The following is a 23,470-nucleotide window of genomic DNA, read 5'->3' on the forward strand; positions in this document are numbered from 1 at the left end:
CCCGAGATAGAAATGGAAAGGTCTAGGAAGGGGAGGGAGGAATCTGAGACGGTCCAGGTGAATTTGAGGTCGGGGTGGAAGATGTTGGTAAAGTGGATGAACTGTTCAACCTCCTCGTGGGAGCACAAGGCAGCGCCGATACAGTCATCGGTGTAGCGGAGGAAAAGGTGGGGGGTGGTGCCAGTGTAGCTGCGGAAGGTGGACTGTTCCACATATCCTACGAAGACCTGACCTGCTGCGCTTTTCCAGCAACACATTTTCAGCTCTGATCTCCAGCATCTGCATTCCTCACTTTCTCCAGTCCTATATAGGTGCCATGCAAAAAAAAATTAACAGCTAAAGTACCTTAATGAACCGCCCACATGCAAAATAAAACTAGGGTAGATTGGTCATTGTCCTACTGTACAGTTTATGTACACTTGAATAGTGTAATTTACATTTAGCAAGCTCACATAAAGCAGCAATTAGAAAATAACAATCTGTTTGAATGCTATTGACTGGGGCTAAATGTCAGCAGATAAACCAGAAACCTGTTAACTTCTATCTGAATCTATCCACCACAGAAGCCAATGAGGGCCCAAATTTAGCATTGGCCAAAGACAGCACTTCAGTGTTGTACAAAGCTTCAGCCTAACTTGAGGAAATCTTTGGAATAAGGCTGGAACAGGTGACTCACTAATTCAGAAATAAGAAATACAAGTATTCAACCGAAGCTGATTCTTAAAAATCAAAGCGATTCTTTACAATGATATTGTTTGACAGGTCTGAATGACCAGTTTTATAACAATATACACCTCATCAACTGAAAGTGAACAAATGTGAGAGGAAACAATTCAGAATTAGATGAAGTAATATTGACTTCCCATTGCATGGCATTTGCTCATAATACTATTTGTGTACCTATGTTCTTTTGTTTTCTAGAGATTAAAGTTGCAACAGCAGAGTGTAAGCCAAAGAATAGGCAGTGGACGAGTAGTTAGGAATGATAGAGAGTAATAGAATTGGGAAAAGGTTTGAAATATGTCATTACACCCTACATTGAACATGAGGTGAAAATCAAAACGAATTCCTAACCAAATAGACAATGGAAGGTTCCACCTCAGTCATTTTTTAACAAGACCACATTCAAACGTAGACAGGAGGTTCAACAGATAAAGAATATTTAATCACTCAGTCTTTCTCTAGTGATTAAACAGAAAAGCCTTTATCTTTAACCAGATAAATAGCAAAACAAGACAGTAGACTTTGCACACCAATCAGTTCATTCCAATGAATGCCATATTTTGTTCATTACCCTACCTGATCTCTGAAAGGGAAGTGACACAGAGATAAGGAAAGAATATCTTAAGGGCAATAAAACAATAAAAATATATGATATGATTCAGTCCAGCGGGACCAAGATTTTTTAAAAATACCATGCTAATGTAGAATTGCATTTTCAGTGTAAAATGATCAATGCTCAAGTTAACATTTTTTGTTTAACTATCATTTATGAGAAACAATAGCTCACATTTTGCTGATGTGGCCTAGACTTCTCTTAATACTTTTGTGTGGCAATTGATCATGTTAATTGGTACGAACCAGAAACATGCAAGCACTGAGGAGAAATGGAAAGTTAGAGTGGGTGAATTCAATGTGAAATTGGGTGCAGAAAAAGAAGCCTAGATGGGGCAAAGAAGATTGGATTAACAGAAAAGGGTGAAGAAAAAGTAAAACATTTTAAGTTTAAACCTAACAACTGAAGAAATTAGACCGTACACTTCTGAAAGTTACTTTTCAGGATCAGAAAGGTTAATTGGCAGTAATTCATAAATTACTATAGTAAAAGAAAACTTAGAATTGAAATGTCAAGATTCTGTGGGGTTTAGACATACTGACAACACACAAATATTTAATGTCAAAGTAGCTATATGTTTAATAATGATGTAGACAGTGAAATGCAATTTTTCCCAACAGTCAATATAGTTGCCAAATGCATTTAACAACTTCTTGATAATATGGTTTAAACTGTCTGCACATTAAAGTTGCTCTCTATTGTTATTTCTACATTGAAAACAGAACGGCCATGAGCCTTGTTTTTCTTTGGCAACACAGTCTGGCTCATTAGTTTGAAATTATAAAATACAGTAAAAGTAAATGCACTCCTGATGTAGGAGCAACTTGAGAAAAAATGTGATTAAATTACGCGCTGTAACAATCCTAGGATTTGGTGATTATCATTTTTATTTATTTGACAATTTTCCTTTTACATATTTGCCATTTATATCAGTGTGGAAACAGGCCCTTCGGCCCAACCAGTCCACACCGACCCTCCGAAGAAAATCCCACCCAGACCCATTTCCCCCTGACTAATGCACCTAACAGTATGGGCAATTTAGCATGGCCAATTCACCTGATCTGCACATCTTTATGACTGTAGGAAGAAACCCACGCAGACATGGGGAGAATGTACAAACTCCACACAGTCGCCCAAGGCAGTGCTAACCACTGAGCCACCGTGCCACCCCAAATGTGCTAATTGCATATTGAAAGCAATTATGCACTTGTCATGGTTTAGGTCCTATTTTAAAAAGACAATCTTTGAACACAGGTTCTCAGCAACAACCTCAAGGAAATTTTACAATTCATTATCCAAGACATTTTCTAATCAACCTGTTCAAAGACAGTATTACACACCTCTGAGCTACATCTCACAGAATTATTGCTACTTTTGCATCAATAATTCATAGAAATATTCAATTAATTTCCCTACATAAAAAACAGAAAATAAGGGTAGGCCGATCTGCCCTTTCAGCCTGCTCCATCATTCAATATGATCACAGCTGATCATCCTATTCAATACCCTCTTCCCATTTTTGTCCTATACCCTTTGATCACTTTAGCATCAAGAATTATATTTAACTCCTTCTTGAAACACATTCAATAGCTTGGCTTCAACTACATTTTGAGGCAGACAATTTCACAAGCTCACCACTCTCTAGAAGACATTTCACCTCATTAGAATCCTAAATCATATCCTTAAACTGTGATACCTTTTTTCTGGGCTCCATGGTCACTAGGTACATCCTTCTTGCATTTACTCTGTCTAGTCCCGTTAGAACTTTATAGGATTCTACTAGATTACCCCATTCTTCTGAACGCCAATGAATCAAGTACTAAACGATCCAGTCTCACTTTACATGTCAGTCCTGTCATCCCAGGAATCAGCCTGAGAAATCTTTGCTGCATTCCCTCCATAGCCAGATCATCCTTCCTTCAATAAGGAGACCATATGGTACACAATACTGCAAATGTGGTTTAACAAAGGACCTGTACAATTGCAGCAAGATATCCCTGCTCCACATATACTTTAATTTTCTATGCATACATAAACATGAAGTGAGTATAGTTTCCAGTGGTAAAAATCATGACTTGAATCACAAGGGGGTCTAAAGAAAACAAAAGGGTAAAAAGCAAAGTGCAAATGATAAATAATATCAAAAGGTGATATAAATAGTTAAAAATCACAACACCAGGTTAGAGTCCAAAGGTTTATTTGGATGCACTAGCTTTAGGAGCGCTGCTCCTTTATCAGGTGGTTGTACCACAATCGGAGTAAAATCGGACTTTTCAGTTTTCACAGACTTGGAGAAGCAGAGCAGTTCATGTCCCAAAGGCAAGGAATTTCTCGTGTATTTGAGAGAGTTTTCAAGAACAATGTGGTCTGGAACTAACAAGAGAAGTAATCATACTAGCTTCAGTGATTAGTAATTAGTTTGAAGTTGTCAACGATCTAATGACTGCAGAACACCTAACTAAAAAGTGACCAATAAAAGCTACAGAAACATTGAATATATTTTGGGCTAATGCTCTGAAGTTATGAATACAAATGACAACATAGCAGCTGGGGAATTTCAGTTCATTAAAATGCATTTGGAATTAAAAAGTGCATTTCATTTCCATTCATTTACAATTGGATTGCGAAAAAAGAAATCCCACCTGGTTCACTAATTTCTTTCAGAGAAGGAAACTGACGGAACTGCGGCCAGATATCACTGGAAACCCACAGCTGAAATGGATTATTGACTTGGTCCTTGTGACTGAAATAATTGGGAATACTTCACTTGTCGTTTACACTGATGCAGTGGATTCAAAAATGCCCTCTGAAATTGCCTCAGCTTCATCCAACCACTCTGAAGAAATACATTAAATTATATCAAAGCTTATCATCTGGTATCAATCTAGGTACTGAATGTAGACACCCTACAAGGATTTCCTCAGCACCACAATTGAAATAGTTGACCCTCAGACTAGTCAAGCATCAGCTGGCTTAAGGATAGTTCTGACAAAGTGACTTTCACATACCACTCCATCCCATCTCTGAGCAAGTCTTGGCTCATTGGCAGCTCAGAGCCATTAGACATGATGCCACAAACGTATACAGTTGGCAGTGAGTACCCTGGGAATCCTCGACATGGACAGTGGGCACCATAGAATGTCATGGCTTCTAGCTAAGAGCAAAAATACCCCCTGCATATTATTCTTCCACATTGTACACCACTTGTGGAAAGCAAATAGGTAGCACAGAATGTAATCTTGCAGGTGACTTCAATGCCTGTCACATCTGCTGACATCACAGCACTACCTATGACCAAATTCTGAACAACAAAGTCTGTTGGTGGCAGGTAGCAAGAGAACCAATGAGGAGAAACTTTGATCTCAACTTCAATTAATTTGTCAGAGTTATATCCATGATAGTCCAAGGTCAGAGGTTGAAAGTTCAAAAAGCAGCTAACTCATGGACCAACAAACACAAACTACTCACACAGCAAATACATATGCTGATTAATTATCGACTGCATCTTATATCAAAGTCACTTTGTCCCCGTTATACATTTTCAGTCTGTGAAATCTTGTAGATTATAAATCCTAATGCCAAAATCTGGGATCTCAAAACCATGCCCACATAAGAGGGTTGGATATCTCAGAGACACAAAGGATGACTTCCGATCCCATCTTCAACTCTGACCAGGATTGTTAACATCTTGAATGAATCACACTTCCTTCCAATACATCTCACAGCTACATTTGCTCAGCTAAACCCCTCTGCTGCGCAATTAGAATGAAGATGGATTTGGACTGCAAACTTCTATAAAGACTCCCCGTTGTCCCCCAAAAATGCTATTTTGTGTTTGTTTTGTCTGATATTCTCCCTAATGAAATCAACAGCATCATTTATGAACACAGATGGAGCAGAAAGTTGCAAAGGGACATTGATGGATAGATTAAGTGAGGAAAGGGTTAATATGGCAACGTGTAAGGTCATTCAATCGGAAGTCAAAAACAGACTGACTGCACCATTATCTAAACTGTAAGAAACTGGGAACTGTCGTGCCATTTATAGCTCCATGCCAAGAAATACAAACGCTGATGAACAGGCATGAGAAAAATCATTAAAAGTTAATGAAACATTAGTCTTCATCTCAAGGAAACTGGATACAAAGGGGTGAAAGTAAGACTGCTAGAGAGTCTGGGGTAATATCTCAATTTTGAGCACCATGTATGAGGCAGGATATTTTGGCCTTGCAACGGTGCAATGCAGATTCACTTGAACAATACAGTAATTAGAGAAGTTAAATGATAATGCAGATGGAGCTTGTAATGCCTTCAATACAGAATATTATGGGATCCGTCAAGTGAAGCTTGCAAAGGGAGTTAAGAATTTGATAGGTTGAATACAAAACTTTTCTTTGAAATTGTAGAGTTCACAACAATGACATGCAGCCATAAAATTAATGCTAGGACATTCAGAAAGCATCTCTTCGCCCAAAGAACAATGAAAACCTAGAATACTCTCAAAAGCTGTAACTATATCATTAGAAAATTCACAATTAAGATATTGCTAGATTTTTGTTAGGTATTACGGAGATGAAGGAAAGGTGGGTAAACGGTATTGAGGCACAGGTAATCTAATTGAACAAAGAACTGATCAGCCAGCATCTGCACTTCAGCATCCGTATGAATGGCTTGTGTATTGCTGGAAATATACTTGTAAACTGAACCTGATCATATCTCATTAACGTTCTACAAATTAAATCTGCTAAACCAAAGAGGTAAAAATCTGTATTTGTTCCAAGTGGCCAAAGTCCAAGATGGTCAGCATTGAATACCCTATTTTCTGATGTGCAGTAACCGCTTTGATGAGGTGCAAGTTGAATGACCAGTTAAATTGCTCGTTAACATCAACTGAGGAAAGAGCCCATAACACAGCAGAACACCATGGTTCACTGCTGTGTGTTTAAATACAGGTCATTAAAGGTGACAGAGGTTAAGAATAAAGGATACAATATTTCAGGGTTTATTAATAGAGGAACAGAGTGTAACAGCAAGGAGGTTATGTTAAACTGTATAAAATACTAGTTCACCCTCAGCTGTCCAGTTCTGGAGGCCACATGTTCGGAAGCATGCAAAGACATCAAACATACTGCAGAAATGATTTACGAAGATGGCCCCAGAAATGAGAGATTTCTCTTGTGAAGATAAATTGAAGAAGTTGAAATTGTTTCCTTGGAGAAAAAAGTACAGAGATGAAATTTGATACACTTATTCAAAATCTTAGCGGTAGAGACACAGTAGTTAGTTAGAGAGAACTGACCATATATATCCAAGGACCCTAAAAGAGGCTCCTGAAGAAATTGTGGGTGCCCTGGCTGATATATTTGCATCATCATTAGCCACAACGGAGGTTCTGGAAGACTGGAGGGTAGCAAATATGTTTTCCTTATTCAAGAAGAGCTGTAAAGAAAAACCTGGGAACCATAGACCAGTAAGCTTAATGTCTGTGATAGTTAAAAATCACAACACCAGGTTATAGTCCAACAGGTTTAATTGGAAGCACACTATAACCTGGTGTTGTGTGATTTTTAAACTTTGTACACCCCAGTCCAACACCGGCATCTCCGAATCATGTCTGTGATAGGTAAGTTATTGGAGAAGATCCTGAGGGATAAGATATACATGCATTTGAAAAGACAAGGCTTGATTAGCAGTAGTCAGCATGGCTCCATGCATGAGAGGTCATGCCTCACAAATTTTTTAACATTCTTTGATGAAGTGACCAGGAAGGTTGATGAGAGCAGGGCAGTAGATGTAGTCCATATGGATTCCAATAAGGCCTCTAATAAGGTTCCACATGGCAGGCTACTCTAGAAGGTTAGAGCGTGTGAAATCCAGGGAGAGCTGGATGGCTTGATGGTAGGATGCAGAGGGTATTAATGGAAGGCCTGTGACTAGTGGTGTACCTCAGGGGTCAATGTTGGGCTCATTGCTGTTTGTTATCAATATCAATGATTTTGATGAGAACGTACAAGGCAGGATTAGTAAGTTTGCAGATGACACTAAAATAGATTAGATTACATTACATTACAGTGTGGAAACAGGCCCTTCAGCCCAACAAGTACACACCGACCCGGCGAAGCGCAACCCACCCATACCCCTACATTTACCCCTTACCTAACACTATGGGCAATTTAGCATGGCCAATTCACCTGACCTGTACATCTTTGGACTGTGGGAGGAAACCAGAGCACCCAGAGGAAACCCACGCAGACACGGGGAGAACGTGCAAACTCCACACATTCAGTCGCCTGAGGCGGGAATTGAACCCGGGTCTCAGGCGCTGCGAGGCAACAGTGCTAACCACTGTGCCACCGTGCCGCCCTCGACGGTATTGTGGACAATGAGGGAGGTGATCAGAAATTGCAGCAGGACCTTGATCAGTTGGGGAAGTGGGCCGAGAAATAGTAAATAGAATTTAATATAGATAAGTGTGAGGTCTTGCACTTTGGAAAGTCAAATCAAGGTAGGAGTTTCATGGTGAATGGTAGGGCTTTAAGGAGTACAGTGGAACAGATCCGTCTGAAAGTGGAGTCATAGGTAGACAAGGAAGTGAAGGTGGCTTTTGGCACACTGACCTTCATCAGTCAGGACATTGAGTAAGAAATTGGGAAGTTATTTTGCAGTTGTACAGGACATTGGTGAGGCCGTACTTGGAGTATTGCGTTCAGTTTTGGCCACCTTGTTATATGAAGGATATTATTAAACTGGAAAAAAGTGCAGGAGCAATTTTCAAGGATGTTGCCAGGATTCAACGGTCTGAGCTATAGGGAGAGATTAGACAAGCGTGGACTTTTTTTCTTTAGAATGTAGGAGACTGAGGTGGGGGGAGTCTTAGAGAAGCATACAAGATCATGAGAGGCATGGATACAGTGAATGCAGTCAGTCTCTTTGCCAGGGTTGGGGAATCAAGGACTAGAAGGCATCAGTTTAAGGTTAGAGGGGAAAGAATAAAAAGGGAACCTGAGGGGCAACCTTTTTATGAAGAGGATGGTGTGCATATGGAATGAGCTGCTAGCAGAAGTGGTTCAGGCGAGTACATTAACAACATTTAAAAGGCATGGGCCAAGTGCAGGGAAATTGGGTTAGCATTCAATTAGATTAGATTACATTACAGTGTGGAAACAGGCCCTTCAGCCCAACAAGTCCACACCGACCCGCCGAAGCGCAACCCACCCATACCCATACCCCGACATTTACCCCTAACCTAATACTACGGGCAATTTAGTATGGTCAATTCACCTAACCTGCACATCTTTGTGACTGTGGGAGGAAACCGGAGTACCCGGAGGAAACCCACGCAGACACGGGGAGAACGTGCAAACTCCACACAGAGAGTCACCTGAGGCGGGAATTGAACCCGGGTCTCTGGCGCTGTGAGGCAGCAGTGCTAACCACTGTGCCACCGTGCCGCCCACAAGCATAGAGAGGCATTTTAGTCAGCATGGACGAGTTTAGGTGAAAGGGCCTGACTCTGTGATGAAGGACTCTAATGACTCTGTAATTGCAACCACTCAAGAAAATATTACGATCTTGAGGGCATAGACTTAAAATAAATGGCAAAAGAAACAAAAGCAATACGAGAGAAAACATTTTCATGCACCAAGTGGTTAAGATCAGAGATTGGACATTTAGAGAAGAATCTGAGAGGAAACGTTTTTTCAGCCAGAGTATGAAAGTAATCTGGAACTCAATGCCAGAAGGGTAGTAAAGGCAGAAATCCTAAATCATATTTAAAACCTACTTGGAAATACCTTGCAAGTGCCCTAACGTACAAGGCTGGAGACCAGAAGTCAGATAGTAAGATTAGGCTGCATGTAATTGTAGTTGTTGGGCCAGTGCTGTAAATTTTCTGATTGCTCTGACCTACGCTAAGTAGAATTGAATAAATACTCTTCTTGTGACTAAATCAGAATCTAATTTCAGTTCAACATTTCTACTTTTGTACACAATACATGCATATCAGATGTTAATTCCTCTCTCAATGCATCCTGAAACCTTCAAAGGTCTACAGGCAGTCTTCCCTGCATATACCTGGAGAACAATGCAATTGCCTTCCCATATCCCTTCTTTCAAAATGCAAAACCTTATACTTCTGTGCTTATTTTATATCTTCAACACCACACTAAAATGTTGAATACTTGCTTAAGAAATGGAGCCGGATTTGAAACAACAATCTTCCAACTCAATTGATGATAAACAACATAACTAAACAGATCCAAATGGACAGGTCTTTCAGTGCAGAAGCTTTTAGAGCAGAATTCAAGACCTGTGGACAGCACCCAAGAAGCTTGACCAAAATTCTTCAGCTTCCACTGTCAACACGATTCAAAAGTGCTGCCACAACACCTGTCTTTTCATAAATACATGTAATAATTTACAATACTTTCGATGAAGGTGAAACAAGAGGTACTGTCCAGTCAGAAATATACAGCATTTGGGAGCTGTATCCTCAAGAAATCATGTTGAGTGATTTGGAAAGCCCAGCCTGCAGAATGAGCTAGATGCAATTACACTCTGAATTGGCAATTTTCAAGCAACAGCGAGACAGATATTTGTGGAAGAGTACTGACAAAGGGTAAAAGGAGACTTGAAGATAGTAAAAACCATTAAGCAGATATGCCACATGTGAAATCAGCTATAAACAAATAAAGTAAAGCAGGCTGCAGAATGGCTCAGAGGTTAGCACTGTTACCTCACAGCACTAGGGACCAAGGTTTGATTCTACCTTCGGAAGACTACCTGTATGGGGTTTGCACAGTCTCTGTATCTGCGTGGGTTTCCTTTCGGGGTCCAGTTTTCTCCCAAAGATGTGCAGATGAGATGGATTGGCCATGCTAAATTGTTTATGGTGTCCAAGGATGTGTAGGCTGGTTGGATTAGCCATGGGAAATGCAGGTTTACAGGGATAAAGGTAGGGGAATGGATCTAGGTGGGATGTTCTTCGGTGTATCTGTGTGGACATGATAGGCCAAATGGTTTACTTCCATACTGTATGAATTCTTGAAGTAAGGAATAAAATATTTGAAGTAAAACACTATTTTGGGATATGGGCATCACTGGCTTGGCCAGCATTTATTGCCCATCTCTAACTACCCAAAGACTGTTGTTAAGATTCAACAACATCTGTGGGTCTGGAGTCAAACATAGGCCAGACCAGGTAAAGGTGGCACATTAACTTCCCTAAAGGACAACAGTAAACCAGAAATCAACAGTGTTCACCATTAGGCTCAGTTTTATTCCAAATTTCACATCTGCCATGGTAGGATTTATGAAGTTGCTCACCCTGGACGGGAGAACAAAAGAACAGAGCATTTCTCAAATAAAACGTAGTTACCTACATTAAAAAAACTACAGACAAAGTGATATTTCAGATTTTGAAAATGTAATTTGTTAATTAAAATAGAACAGCAAGCAATAAGCAGCATATGGGAGCTAGCAGGCACCAGTATAAGTCACCTTAAGGGCATCTGCACTAAATACCTAAAGTTAAAGTACCACCAGTTCAAAAGCTACATAAGCTGGACTCCACATGTTAGACACTGCAATGCATCAGCAAGGAAGAAAGTCACTTGAACTATGTTCCAGGAAGTAGTCACAGCACTCAAGTTTAAAAAAAAACTGTCCACATTCTAAGGACTGCATTAGTTCAAGATAGCTAGCTTACCTCCTCCACAGCAATTAAAGCTAGTCTACTCAGCAACGTCACATCCCATGAATGGAAAAAGGAAGTTTGATTTGGGCTGTGGTCACAGACAGGCAAATGGGACTTACGTATGGCAGGTGTGGAGATCTTTGCACTTCTCTAACAGGTTTGAGATGCTTGCAGTCTGTGTGGAAGAAAGCAAGCACTACAAGGAGGATGAACAAATTAACCACAGACTGTGGTGTAGGAGACTATTCAACGTTGGGGACTAACTAAGAAATTTAAGTAAGGATAGCTGGGCATGTGAGTTCTGAAGACAATGCTGCCTGCTCTGTGCAAGGGTTAATAACCTCTCTTTGTGGCCTAAGGGGAGGTTTCAGCAGGAGAGAAACACACCTATTACCATGGTACCCATGGGTAATAATACATAATAGGTAGAACTACAATCGAGTTTCCAACGAAGGATGACAAGCAACCAAAGGATAAATGTATACCACAAACAGTCATGCCCGCGTCATCAGTACCCTAGCACATGGTCAAAATAAATCAAAGTTGAACACATTGTGGGAGAAATGGTTTTAATTCATGGGGTACCAGTAACAGTAGGGGGGAATGAGGGAGCTGTACTTTGGGATGACTTTACATCAACTGTGTTGGGATTAGAGTCCTGAAAAATTGAAAAACTAAACAATATAGGGTGGATGCAAATGAGGAAAAATTTAGATAGCAAAGTGAAAATCACAATACAATCGTACAAATTAGTAATGCAAACCATGACAACTAGAATGTGGCAGGAAGGAACACAGCATACAATGTTGAGAGTACACAAGCTTATAGGGTAGTATAGGAAGAGAAATGGGAAATAGTGAGGATTGCAGATGCTGAAGATCAGAGTCAAAAAGTGTGGTGCTGGAAAAGCACAATAGGTTAGGCAGCATCCAAGGGGCAGGTAAGTCGATGTTTTGGGCACATTTCTGATGAAGGGCTTAGGCCTGCTTTGCTTTTCCAGCGCCACACTTTTCAACTAGGAAAAGAAATGGTAAACAGATAAAATTGATCATCCCTATTGTTATGGGGGATGGGGGCAGATGTCTTATATGGAAATTTGAACAGGTTGAAATTAACAAGAATAAAAGTTGCTTTTATTGAAACACAAGAGGTTTGAGAGGATTTGACAATGTAGACGTGAGAGGGTTGCTCCTTTCATGGGAGCAAATAAAAGTAGGAGGCAGAGTTTTCGAAGACGGTGATAGTCCTTTAAAATACAAAGTAAAAAAGAATTGTCTAGTGAACCATTGGAATTTTCTAACCTAGCAAGTTGTGTTGAATCATTGAATTTTATTCAATCCTGTGTGTGTGTGTGTGTGTGTGTGCGTGTGTGTGTGTGCGTGCGCGTGCGCGCGTGCGCGAGCGAGAGAGCGATTTTGAACTGTTGGTACTATTAAAGTTAAGCAGAACACAACAGGAAAGAAGTTGAGGCCAGATCAAATCAGACATGATCTTGTTGAATGGCTTGAATAAATGTCTACTTGAATAAAATGTTTCCACTATGTTCTCAGGTGACACCTTTTGATCCATAGAGTTTTGATAATAACACATATTTTGGATTTGATCCTAACATCTAGACGTAGGTTTGCTTGCTGAGTTAGAAGGTTCATTTTCAGACGTTTCATCACTACACTAGGTAACATCTTCAGTCAGCCTCCAGAGGAAGCCTTTGTCCGGAGGCTGACTGAAGATGTTATCTAGTATGGTGACAAAACATCTGAAAATGAACCTTCCAGCTCAGTGAGTAAACCTACATCCAGAATCTCAACCTGAGCTACAACTCGCTAAAATCATCTTGAATCCATGGACTTGTTCCCTACCATTGTTTGAAATGTTTTTAAATTAGATTAGATTCTCTACAGTGTGGAAACAGGCCCTTCCGCCCTACAAGTCCACACTGACCAGCCGAAGAGAAACCCCCCTATATTTATCCCTGACTAATCCACTTAACACTACGGACAATTTAGCATGGCCAATTCACCTAACCTGCACATCTTTTCTTTTCACTATTCCTCTGTACTTCATACTCTGAATGGTGGTTGGGGGGGGGGTGTCAGAGTATATTTCCATGTTTTGGCAGAGGTAGTGGTGCACTGATAATGTCACTAAACTAGCAATCAAGAAACCCAGGCTAATATTCTGGGGACATGCTTTGAATCCCAGCATGGTTGGTGCTAAAATTTTAAATTAATAAAAGCTAGCTTAATGATAGTCACATAACCAGTGCCAATTGTTGTAAAAACCCATCTGGTTCATTACTGTCTTCCAGGAAATAAAATCTACCATTGTCACCTGATGTGGTCTATACGTCACTGAGGGCCTGGAACCGCGTAATTAACTCTTACACAGACACTTAGGGATAGGAAATAAACAAACAAACAAACAAACAAACACTGTCCTAGCCAGCAACACCCACATCCCATAAACAAATTTTGAAAATTTAATTTTAAAACCCAAGTAGTTTGATGATCTTAAGAATTATGGCTGAAGAAATATAGTCTCTCCAAATAAATCTGAATAATTAACAAGTCGGAAGCGGAAAGTTCCTATTTGCTAACAACAGAAAGACATTCCAACAAAGAAATGTGGACTACAAGATAATGAACGTCTAACAGTTTTTGGGACAATGGCATAAGATGTTGGTGAAGTGAGATAATCAGTTAAGCGCTTTTAACAGTTAGAATGATAACATCTCCAATTAAGCAAGGAATTCAATACATCCTCTATTCCACAAAAGACCAAGATACAGCAGCCGAACTAGACCATTTGGCCCATTAGGCCTGTTCTGCCATTCGATCATAGTTGACGTGTTTCTCAATGCATTCTCCAGCCATTCTCCCCATAACCCTTGACCCCTTAGAAATGAAAATGCAATCCATCTCCGCCTTGAATCCACTCAGTGACTTCGCCTCCACAGCCTTCGGTGGCAATGAGTTCCACAGATTCACCACCCCTGGGCTGAAGAAATTCCTCCTCTCAGCTCTAAAGTGTCATCCCTTCACTCAGAATGCTTAAAAGCATGAAAACAGACCTTTTTTTTTTCCGCTTACAATGCTTAGTCTCTGAATGAAATCTTGTATTTAATGTCACATTACTTTGCATTTTGATAACAGTACATGCAAGATAGGCATCGCATAGCAAAGAAACTATACAATTCAAAAGTCATATTTCAACACAAATATCAACTCAGCCAAATTTACTAGTCTCAAAAGAATATGCATGGCCATCAAAAACACGACACAGACTATTATTTTTTAATTTCTCTCAATTTTTGTTTCCCAATATCACGCTCCAAAACATAATTGGAAAAGTTCTGCAGCAAAAGCAAAGTTAGGTAATAGATTCCAACATACTTACACTGTGACATACGCATACTGTCCACAGAACTGCTGCTGAATAATATTCTGTACATCTGGATTGTTCTGTTTTGATAGTGTGTCCTCTAATAGTGACATAAAAAGCTTGGAGAATTCTTGAGCATCCTGTAATTCCATGCAAAAGATTCAAATATTTAACAAATATCATGAAAATAGCTATTTTAACTACTGAAAAAAAAAAAGCGATTCATTATTTAACTGTTAAGCATAGAAAAAAAATCTTTGAAAGGTCATCTGTCAAGTGCAGAATCAATCATATAGTCTACGAAATCCTAACAACCAACTTAAAGTTGTGATCAACTGGACATGATTACCAACTTTCATCCTCATTTACAGTTAGAGGTTAAGCACTATGAAAAGCAGAGTGGACCATTCACTGTAAATCTCTGAATATAACTTCTCCTCTAGCACTCTGTACTTGCCAAGAAAGACTAAACATTATCAAAAGTTTATAACAACAGTTGCACCAAGGCACTAACGTTTATACGGTTCTTGAAAATCTAGCACTAAAAAATGGCACGTAGAATGCCAGTTAATGGCATTAAAAACACTGGCATGCTACTTCCACAAACTACATTTAGATATTTTGAATTCAAACATGCTGCATTATATGGTAATGGCTTTATTTGATTCAGTATCTGAAATATTTTGCTTTTGCAGAAGATATTTCAATGAGTGCTCACTGATACAGAATTTAGTTTACTGACTACTTTTTCTGTACTTCTGCCAGAATGTCACTTGCCTGTCCACATATACACTCTCCTATCCTAGATAAAATGTCCTCAAAATGATCCTTTTCACCTTCATCACCTCCTCCACCCTTATCCCCTACTGATATTATCTGCTGCCTTTACGTTCATGCATTCCAGTTGGTCAAAGGCACTCCTTGTTCTAAGCATTTTTTCTTAATCTTAATCTTTTAGATCAAAACTTCCCTTGGCAATTTTCCATCTTAACCAAATTTGATGAAGAACCTTCACATATTTTCAATTATTTTGCACATTTCTAGCAACTGACTGTTCACTTTTCATTAATTCAAAGGCCATTTTTGGATTATCCACTGTAACATCAATTGAATTTGTTATTTACAACATACAAGATAAGGCCACAATGCAAGCACAAAGTATCCTTTAAATTGGTATTTAATACACAATAAGTTATAATCCTGACCACAAGCCAACAGAATTTGCTTAAATTGGATCAATATTAGTTAAAATGTTTATTTTTAATTACAAGATACAGAAAACCTAATACACATAATATTCCTTCGCAAACTAGTTACAATGATTTACATGCATTTACCTGCTGTTGCCCTGTATCCAGGCCCAGTGCTTTTACAAAACCAGAAGGATCAATATATCGTCTATTACTGCTTTGCAACAAAGCAAACAAGTACTGAAGGTGCTCACAGATGGATTGTGGTTCAAATTCTGAAATAGAAAACACCATTTTAGTATCTGATTATTATTGTATTAAATAATGCCTTTCTTCTAGAATGTCTCATTTGAATGCAATATAGACTGGAGGGCAGTACTAAAGTGATCTCTTTATTGTAAGACAGATATAAATGGTTAAATCTTGATAGTTAAAACATATTTGTATGAGACTGGCAGGATTTCTATTGATCATACTGCCTCTGCATTCCAGCGTACTGAACACAAAGAACATTTCACTCCTGACTCAACACAATACTACAGTGCAGGTATACTGAAATGGGGCCAAGACTAACAGTACACAGTACTTTTGCATAGTTTATGAATCAGCTGTGTAAACTGGTCAGCTCAGCCTTTTAGCAAAGTCTTCAACTGTCATTTTAAAGCTCGTAGTTTTAATGGTTTTGAGATCTCCATCCTTTAACTTAATGATCATTCACAGCTCCTTTCCAAACCTGTTACAATCCTTTTGCACTGTATCTACAAAGTGCAAGTTCACATTGTTTGTAGAAAGGCAACACTCACACAAGAAATTGCTTTCATCTTTCATTTGCAGCCCTATCCTTCCCATCCAATTTAAGATAACTTCAAATAATATCAATTTGCAGTCCACCTAATGATGATGCAGTTTAGGATGCCTACAACAAGGCTATAATGTAACAGATACCTCTTGTACAATGATGTTTTTAAATTATTCTAAAACTTTGTGGTGATGGAGAAAACTTGAGGTCATCTGAATTAATTAATCAATAGATAGCCTTTATAGGGAGGTCAGCCAAGTACAGAAGGGAGAAAGAAATAGAAGGTTATGCAGATATGGCTGGATGAAGTAGGATGCAAAGAGATTGATGTTCAGTCACTGACAATACAAATCAGATTGAATGTTACAGCACAGAAAGGGGCAACATACAACTGAAATGAATACAAAATAAAAGAATTGTAAAGGTAGGAAACAAAGTGATTTGAAGATCACTACTAAGCATTCAATGCAAGAATTCAGTCAGAGAAGTTATTGCTAAGTTACATTTACATATGTGCAGCAAAAGGAATTCAACAAAGAAACATTTAAATTACAAGAGATCACTTAAATTATTTCAGCTCTGGCAAAAGTTTATGTATTCTTGTGAAGCATATTTTCAAAAAGGGAATGATCATTTTGAAAGGATCCAATGGAGGATGCATTAGGTTTTGGTTTTAAAAATATCATTTGCAGCCCTATCCTTCCCTTGCACCACATGTCTAGCTTTCACAGCAAGAGATCAATTTCAAACTTCCATGGCTTCATGTAGAATTTGCATTTTTACAGTTAATGCGTGATTCAATAACCAAGCAGAAACCAAGAGAAAAAATTAGAGACACATCTCCTGACCAATAAATACATTTTAAAACCAACTCTCACTATGACAGTTACTACCTTCATCAAGCAATGGAGGAATACAATATTCCCTAAAACAACTCAGCATAAAAGGAACGTCAACCCAGGATAGCTAAACCAGTTCTCTGAGCTATCATTCAATAAAGGTTTTCCCACACACTGCTACAAAGCACATTAGAACCTCAATGTACTTGGACATTTTCATCAGCAACCTATTTTTAAATCTTTTAATGGGAACTACCAAAGAGGATCTATTCAGATCACATTTTAACAAAATTAACAATTACGTTCATAATCATCCAGGCCATGCCCAAACATCTAATAAAAGAGTAGAAAATATTATAAACTACTGTATTGCATTAGAGTCAAAGACAATTCAGTTTTCCGCAATTTCCTTAAGACCAATTCACTGCCATTACTTGCCTGCATCATCCTCAATCGCTTCTCCAGTCCCTATTTCCTTTCGAGGACTATGGCAGAGATACAGTGCTTGTCGCAACTCAAGGTTGTGAAACCAAACCTGAAGCAGGGTGTTAACGTAACAAGTAGCTCCAAGATTAGTTAATCCAACAAAGGTATTCTTCAAAAAAAAAAGAAAAAAACTGTTTGAATTAGGAGGAAGAATATTTTATAACAATGTGAGGTTTCAGAGTTTGTAAAACTGCCAAAGTACACAGGTGATCAAATATAAAAGGACTTTAAAAAGACATCAGCTCAACTGATCAAAACAGGGTTAAAAAAAATTAAGAGCTGAGTTCATAGAATACACTAGGAGGAGGAAATGCAGGACTGAAAGTAAAAGCATTTCTGCACAACTGTCCAAAACTGTATTTCTCATAAGTAATTGAGCATATAATTTCCATATTAATTTTCTCACCATTCACATTTGTACATTACTTTATGCATGTGTTTGCAAAATATATTTGAGTGTAAAATACCAGTGCTATAACCATGAGTAGCTAGCAATTTTCACCATTGACAATTACTTGTTGTCAAGCAGAAAAGTTAAAAAATAATCCAACACTATTTCACTTGAGTAATATGAACACCCAAATTGCACAGTGAAAAGCACCACCTCCTCAACAACCCATAAGCTTGTGCAAGTGTCATATAAAATCTCTCCTGTCCCAAAACTTTGGGACCTTTTAAATCTCTATTCCACAGTTACAAAGGTATTACAAATGATTCAGAGCTGCTAGCATAGTTTCCATGAGGTTATGCAATTTAGTTCACCCAAAATTGAGTTTGTGAACTTTTTTTTGCGCTGCTTTCAAAAGGTTGCATTAGAAGCTGGCCTTATCACTAATTCAGTCTTTGCCCTAAATTAAATTAATTGCCATGGCAAGTTTCTACTGATTGCACCTACTTACAAGCCCAAAAGTGTTTTTTAAATGAAGCTTTTATGATGCAAGAGTCATCTTTAAGAAAATCTCTCATTTACAACAGAACTGAATTTCCACTGACATAACTGGCAAATGCTTCAGTACATTTTTCTTTGTCCTTTCCAGTTGGAATTTGATTACTCTCAAACACAATCTACTCAGACCTAATAAGTACAGCTTAAAATACTTATATTTAGCAATAAGTTAATATTAGCAAGTTTTGAGAAGATGAGTAGCTCAGACTGAAATTCTGGATGTACGTTTGCTTGCTGAGCTGGAAGGTTCATTTTCAGACGTTTCATCACCATACTAAGTAAAATCAGTGAGCCTCTGGATGAAGCATTGGTGGTATGGCCTGTTTTCTATTTGTGTGTTTAGGTTTCCTTGGGTTGGTGATGTTATTTTCTGTTCTTTCTTTTTCTCAGGGGGTGGTAAATAGGATCAAAGTCAATGTGTTTGTTGAAAGAGTTCTGGTCGGAATGCCATGCTTCTAGGAATTCTCGTGGGGATCTCCATTTGGCTTGTCCTAGTTGGATGTGTTGTCCCAGTCAAAGTGCTGTCCTTACTTATTTATATGAGAGGATATTAGTGAAAATAAACTAAAGAATTGAACTAATGAACATACAGCTAATGAACTTGAAAGACCCTATACAGACAACAAGCAAAACTAATCTCATCTACAAAATATCTTGCAAGAACTGTAACAAACACCACATTGGACAAACGGGCAGTTAACTAGCCACCAGGGTACATGAACATCAACTAGCCACAAAAAGACATGAACCACTCTCACTAGTATCTTTACATACAGATGAGGAAGGACACCACTTCAACTGGGACAACACATCCATCCTAGAACAAGCCAAACAGAGACATGCACGAGAACTCCTAGAAGCATAGCATTCCAACCAGAACTCTATCATCGAACACATAGACTTGGATCTCAGTTACCACCCCCTGAGAAAAAGAAAGAACAGGAAATGGCATCACTCCCGGAAATGACATCACCAAACCAAGGAAACCTAAACACACAAATAGAAAAGGGGCCTTACCACCAGTGCTTCATCAGGAGGCTCAGTGATGTTACTAGTATGGTGATGAAACGTCCGAAAACAAACCTTCCAGGTCAGCGAGTGAACCTACATCCATAAACTAATATTTCTGGAATATTAATAAAATTGCACTAGGATATCATTTAAAGGGATCAAGAAATTAAAATGTGAATTCAAAGAAAAAAAATGTTCTCAGAAAACTGCACTTATCCCTGGAAGATTTAAATGCTAGTTATATAAATAAGCTTGTGCAGAAGGTTAAACCAATTATCAATTCAGAAAATCAGTAAAATTCTTACTGCACTTTATGTCCAGATGGTAGATTCCACCTGAAACACCACATTTTTATGTTTTTGCAATAAACTATTCCCAAAGCGCATTGTACTTACCTTGCATCTCCTTTCAGAGTTTGGATCATCAATGTTGTGGAAGCTATTTTCATCAATTTCTCCCAGCCAAACATGTTCACCAAGACCTACTAAGCAGTTTGGGTTTCCTCTACAGTTGCGTCTAGATTGTGGAAGGGGAAAGCAAACATCAATAGTGAAACCTTGAATGAATCTTTTAGAAAATTGCAATAAACATTTTGTGACCAAGAAACTGTTATAAATGTATAATGTGTATTATCTAATCTTACTACTTTAGCTTGTGATTTCTTTATTGTCCATTATAAAAGCCTTCATTTATAAATTCTCTTGGATGGTCTCTATCAATTACAATCTCCATTAGGTGAACTATAGCAGCCAAAATAGAGAAGCATCTTGTATATCAGAGTCAGAAAGCAAGAACAGAGGAAAAACAACCAATTTCCCAAGAACAGTCTGGAAAATGTACATTGGAGACAAGAAAAATACTACAGTTTGATTCTGCCGGTACTCACCCCACATTTTCACTATAAAATATAAGTAGAACATCAAACAGTTTCTGATTTTCATAGAACCAAAACTATGAAGTCTACAGAGGAATTCTAATTCTTACTGGTTAACTTCATGATTGGCAACTTAAATCACATTTTATTTTATTCACTAATTCTCATGTAATTTGTCAGTGCCCAAGTAGATCAATTTAAAAGGTTAGCTCATCCACATGAGCCGCCTGTCACTGTTCTCTACTTCACCCTATGAACATATCTCTTTACTTCTTTAACATGTGCTAATCTACCTGGCACACCCTAAATAAGTTTTTGCTATCATATAGTTCTTAACACCACGTGGCATTCCACACAGCTACCTAGTGAAGAATTTTTTTTTAAAAACTGAAATTCCTTATTGATGGCTTTAACATATAATTTCTATGTATGATGCTTGGTTTTACACTCTCCCATAAGTGAAAACAATCCTACGTCCACCCTATGAAGTCTTTTATATTTTAAACAGCTCTATTAACCATCACTTCAGATGGTTGCACCCCGTCAAGTTCTACTATCACTTTTATAATTACGTTATGCATTTTCCCCAGTGCTCTATAGCCCTCATGCAAATATGAGGGCGAGACCGCACAGTACTTGGAGCGTGGCCTAAACAAGGCTCGACATAATTATGGACATAACTTCTCTGCTTTTGAATCCCATTCTACTGGAAATGTTCCAAGATGCTGTTGCATTTTCATGGTGTAACTAAACTACATTTCTCATTTTAATAATCTGTGCCTATTCTGAGAGTTTGACACTGTTTTTGTGTATCTGGTATAGTGAAACCTGCTTCACTGTGCTAATTTAAATGAAGTGCAAACTGGTGTTAAATCACAAACCCAGTTTTAAAAGCCACAAATTATTCACATGTAATTAAGAAAGAAACACTTTTGCAAACATAATTGTCATTTTATCAAAATGAACTCAACATTCCACAGCATGTTATTAAATTTTTAAGTTTAAACAACATGAAGTAAAATCAGCAAATAATAGTAATACCAGGTTGCTGAGTATCTAGCATAACACAACAATGTCTATTATAAAAATCTGACCTTGTTTGGGCAGAATTCCAGAAAGAAGCACGAGACATGGGATGGAGCAACCAGACCTCAAGACTACAAAGAGGATTTGGTGCTTTTGTTGGACATACAAGAGGAAGAAAAGGAGGAGTAAGCCTTAGCTGCAAGACTAAATTAAATGTCGACTTTGGTAGCAATGACAGATAATGAGAACATATGCAGTTTGTAAATGAGGATACATCACAATGCAACCCGGTTCTATTTGAACTGGCTAAGATTCAGAACTACTCTTCCACAGGACCTAATTCTAATAAAACATTTGGTGAAGAAACTTAAGTAACCGCACCCTTTCCTGATCTAACAAGATCTGCAGGAACATGGCATTATATGAACCCCAGGTTCCAGCAGGGCTGCCTTGAGAAAGCAAACATTTCTTACAGACTGTAGCAGCATAACAGTTCATTGGTTTTTGAAGGTTTGATATCAATTTATAATCAAAAAATGTGGGGGTAAGAGGAGGTAAATAGGCAGAGGAACAGGGAGTGTTGAGGAAGTGGTAAGATTGCAGAAAGACTTGAGTAGGCTAAGAGAATGCACAAAGAAGTGGCAGATAGAATACATTATTGTAAAGGGCAAAGTCGTCCATTTTGGTAGGAAGAATGGAAACGTAGCCTATTTTCTAAAAGGAAAAAACTCTGGAAAGCTGAAGCACAAAAAGGGACTTGGGAGCTCTATCTCTCTTAAGGTTAAGGTACAGGTTCAGTCGGCAGTTAGGGAAGTAAATACAATGCTTGCATTCATTTCAAGAGGGCTAGAATTCATGAGCAGGGATGTACTGCTAAAGCTGTATAGGACTTTGGTCAGACCATATTTGGAATATTAAGAGTAGTTATGTGCCCAATATCAAAGGATGGATGTGCTGGCTTTGGAGGTGGTCCTGGGGAAGTTTACAGAAATGATCCTAGGGATGAAGAGTTTGTCACATGAGGTCTCTGGGTCTGTATTTGGAGTTTAGAAGGATGAGGGGAATACTGAGAGGCCTGGATATAGTGGATGTGGAGAAGATGTTTTCGCTAAGAGGAGAGACTAACAACTGAGGGCACAGCCTCAGAATGAAGAGACGCTCCTTCAAATACCAACAAATTTAAGAACAGCCGCTTCCCTGCTGCTATCAAACTTATGAATGGGCCTCTCATATTAGAGCTGATCTTTCTCTGCTCCTTCTCCGTAGCTTAACATTATATTCTGCATTCTGTTTCATTACCCTAATGCACTTATGAAAGGCTTGTCTGATTTGCACATAATACAATACTTTTCAGTGTATCTCAGTATATGTGACAATAATAATAAATCAAATCAACTGAGATGGAGGAATTCCTTCAACCAAAAGGCAGTGAATCTGTGGAACTCATTGTGGCTCTTGATTAGGAAAGGGATCAAGGGCTACAAGGAGAAGATAGGAGAATGGGACTGAAAAACATATTGCCACGATTGAATGGTGGTGCAGACTCCTTGAGCCAAATGGCCTAATTCTGCTCCTATGCCTTATATTCTTATGGATGGGCGAGTCAGACAAAATAAACAAGTCTTCGAAAGCTAACAGAGCATACTTAAAATGAAGAAAAAGTGGGGGATCCAAGATGGCGGCGACCCAGCAAGACTGAGTCGATAGTGCTCCTCCCAAGACTTGGGTACAGTGGGTCACCCACCCCCTACCAAGCTCACCAAATCATTTATAATAGTTGTGTAATTTAATTAGTTGTGTAATATTACATTTAAACAATTTAATCCTAAGTTAAAATGACTAAAGGGAAGGGAGCCCGCAACTCTCAGCAAGCAGGAACCCCTCCCCCA

The 23,470-nt window shown here is 38.6% G+C and overlaps 1 protein-coding gene across 6 annotated transcripts in view; it reads right to left on the minus strand.

The window, feature by feature from the left end:
• Window positions 1-23,470, minus strand: part of usp48 (ubiquitin specific peptidase 48) — a 156,365-nt gene that overhangs the window by 119,487 nt on the left and 13,408 nt on the right. For 5 of the 6 annotated variants that reach the window (XR_006309253.1, XR_006309251.1, XR_006309252.1 and 2 more), the window contains exons 2-5: window positions 20,077-20,197; window positions 17,677-17,833; window positions 15,748-15,875; window positions 14,426-14,550 (exon numbers count right to left, since the gene is read on the minus strand). Coding sequence is in view for 2 of the 6 variants with exons in the window: in XM_043675525.1 (XP_043531460.1) it covers window positions 14,426-14,550; window positions 15,748-15,875; window positions 17,677-17,833; window positions 20,077-20,197 (531 nt within the window). In the remaining 4 variants the exon portion in view is untranslated. Of the gene's footprint in view, window positions 1-14,425; window positions 14,551-15,747; window positions 15,876-17,676; window positions 17,834-20,076; window positions 20,198-21,649; window positions 21,732-23,470 lie in introns of all 6 variants that reach the window. The other variant, XR_006309254.1, reaches the window with a different exon arrangement.

This window comes from Chiloscyllium plagiosum, chromosome 34 (assembly GCF_004010195.1).
Source record: "Chiloscyllium plagiosum isolate BGI_BamShark_2017 chromosome 34, ASM401019v2, whole genome shotgun sequence".
Classification (NCBI taxonomy): domain Eukaryota; kingdom Metazoa; phylum Chordata; class Chondrichthyes; order Orectolobiformes; family Hemiscylliidae; genus Chiloscyllium; species Chiloscyllium plagiosum.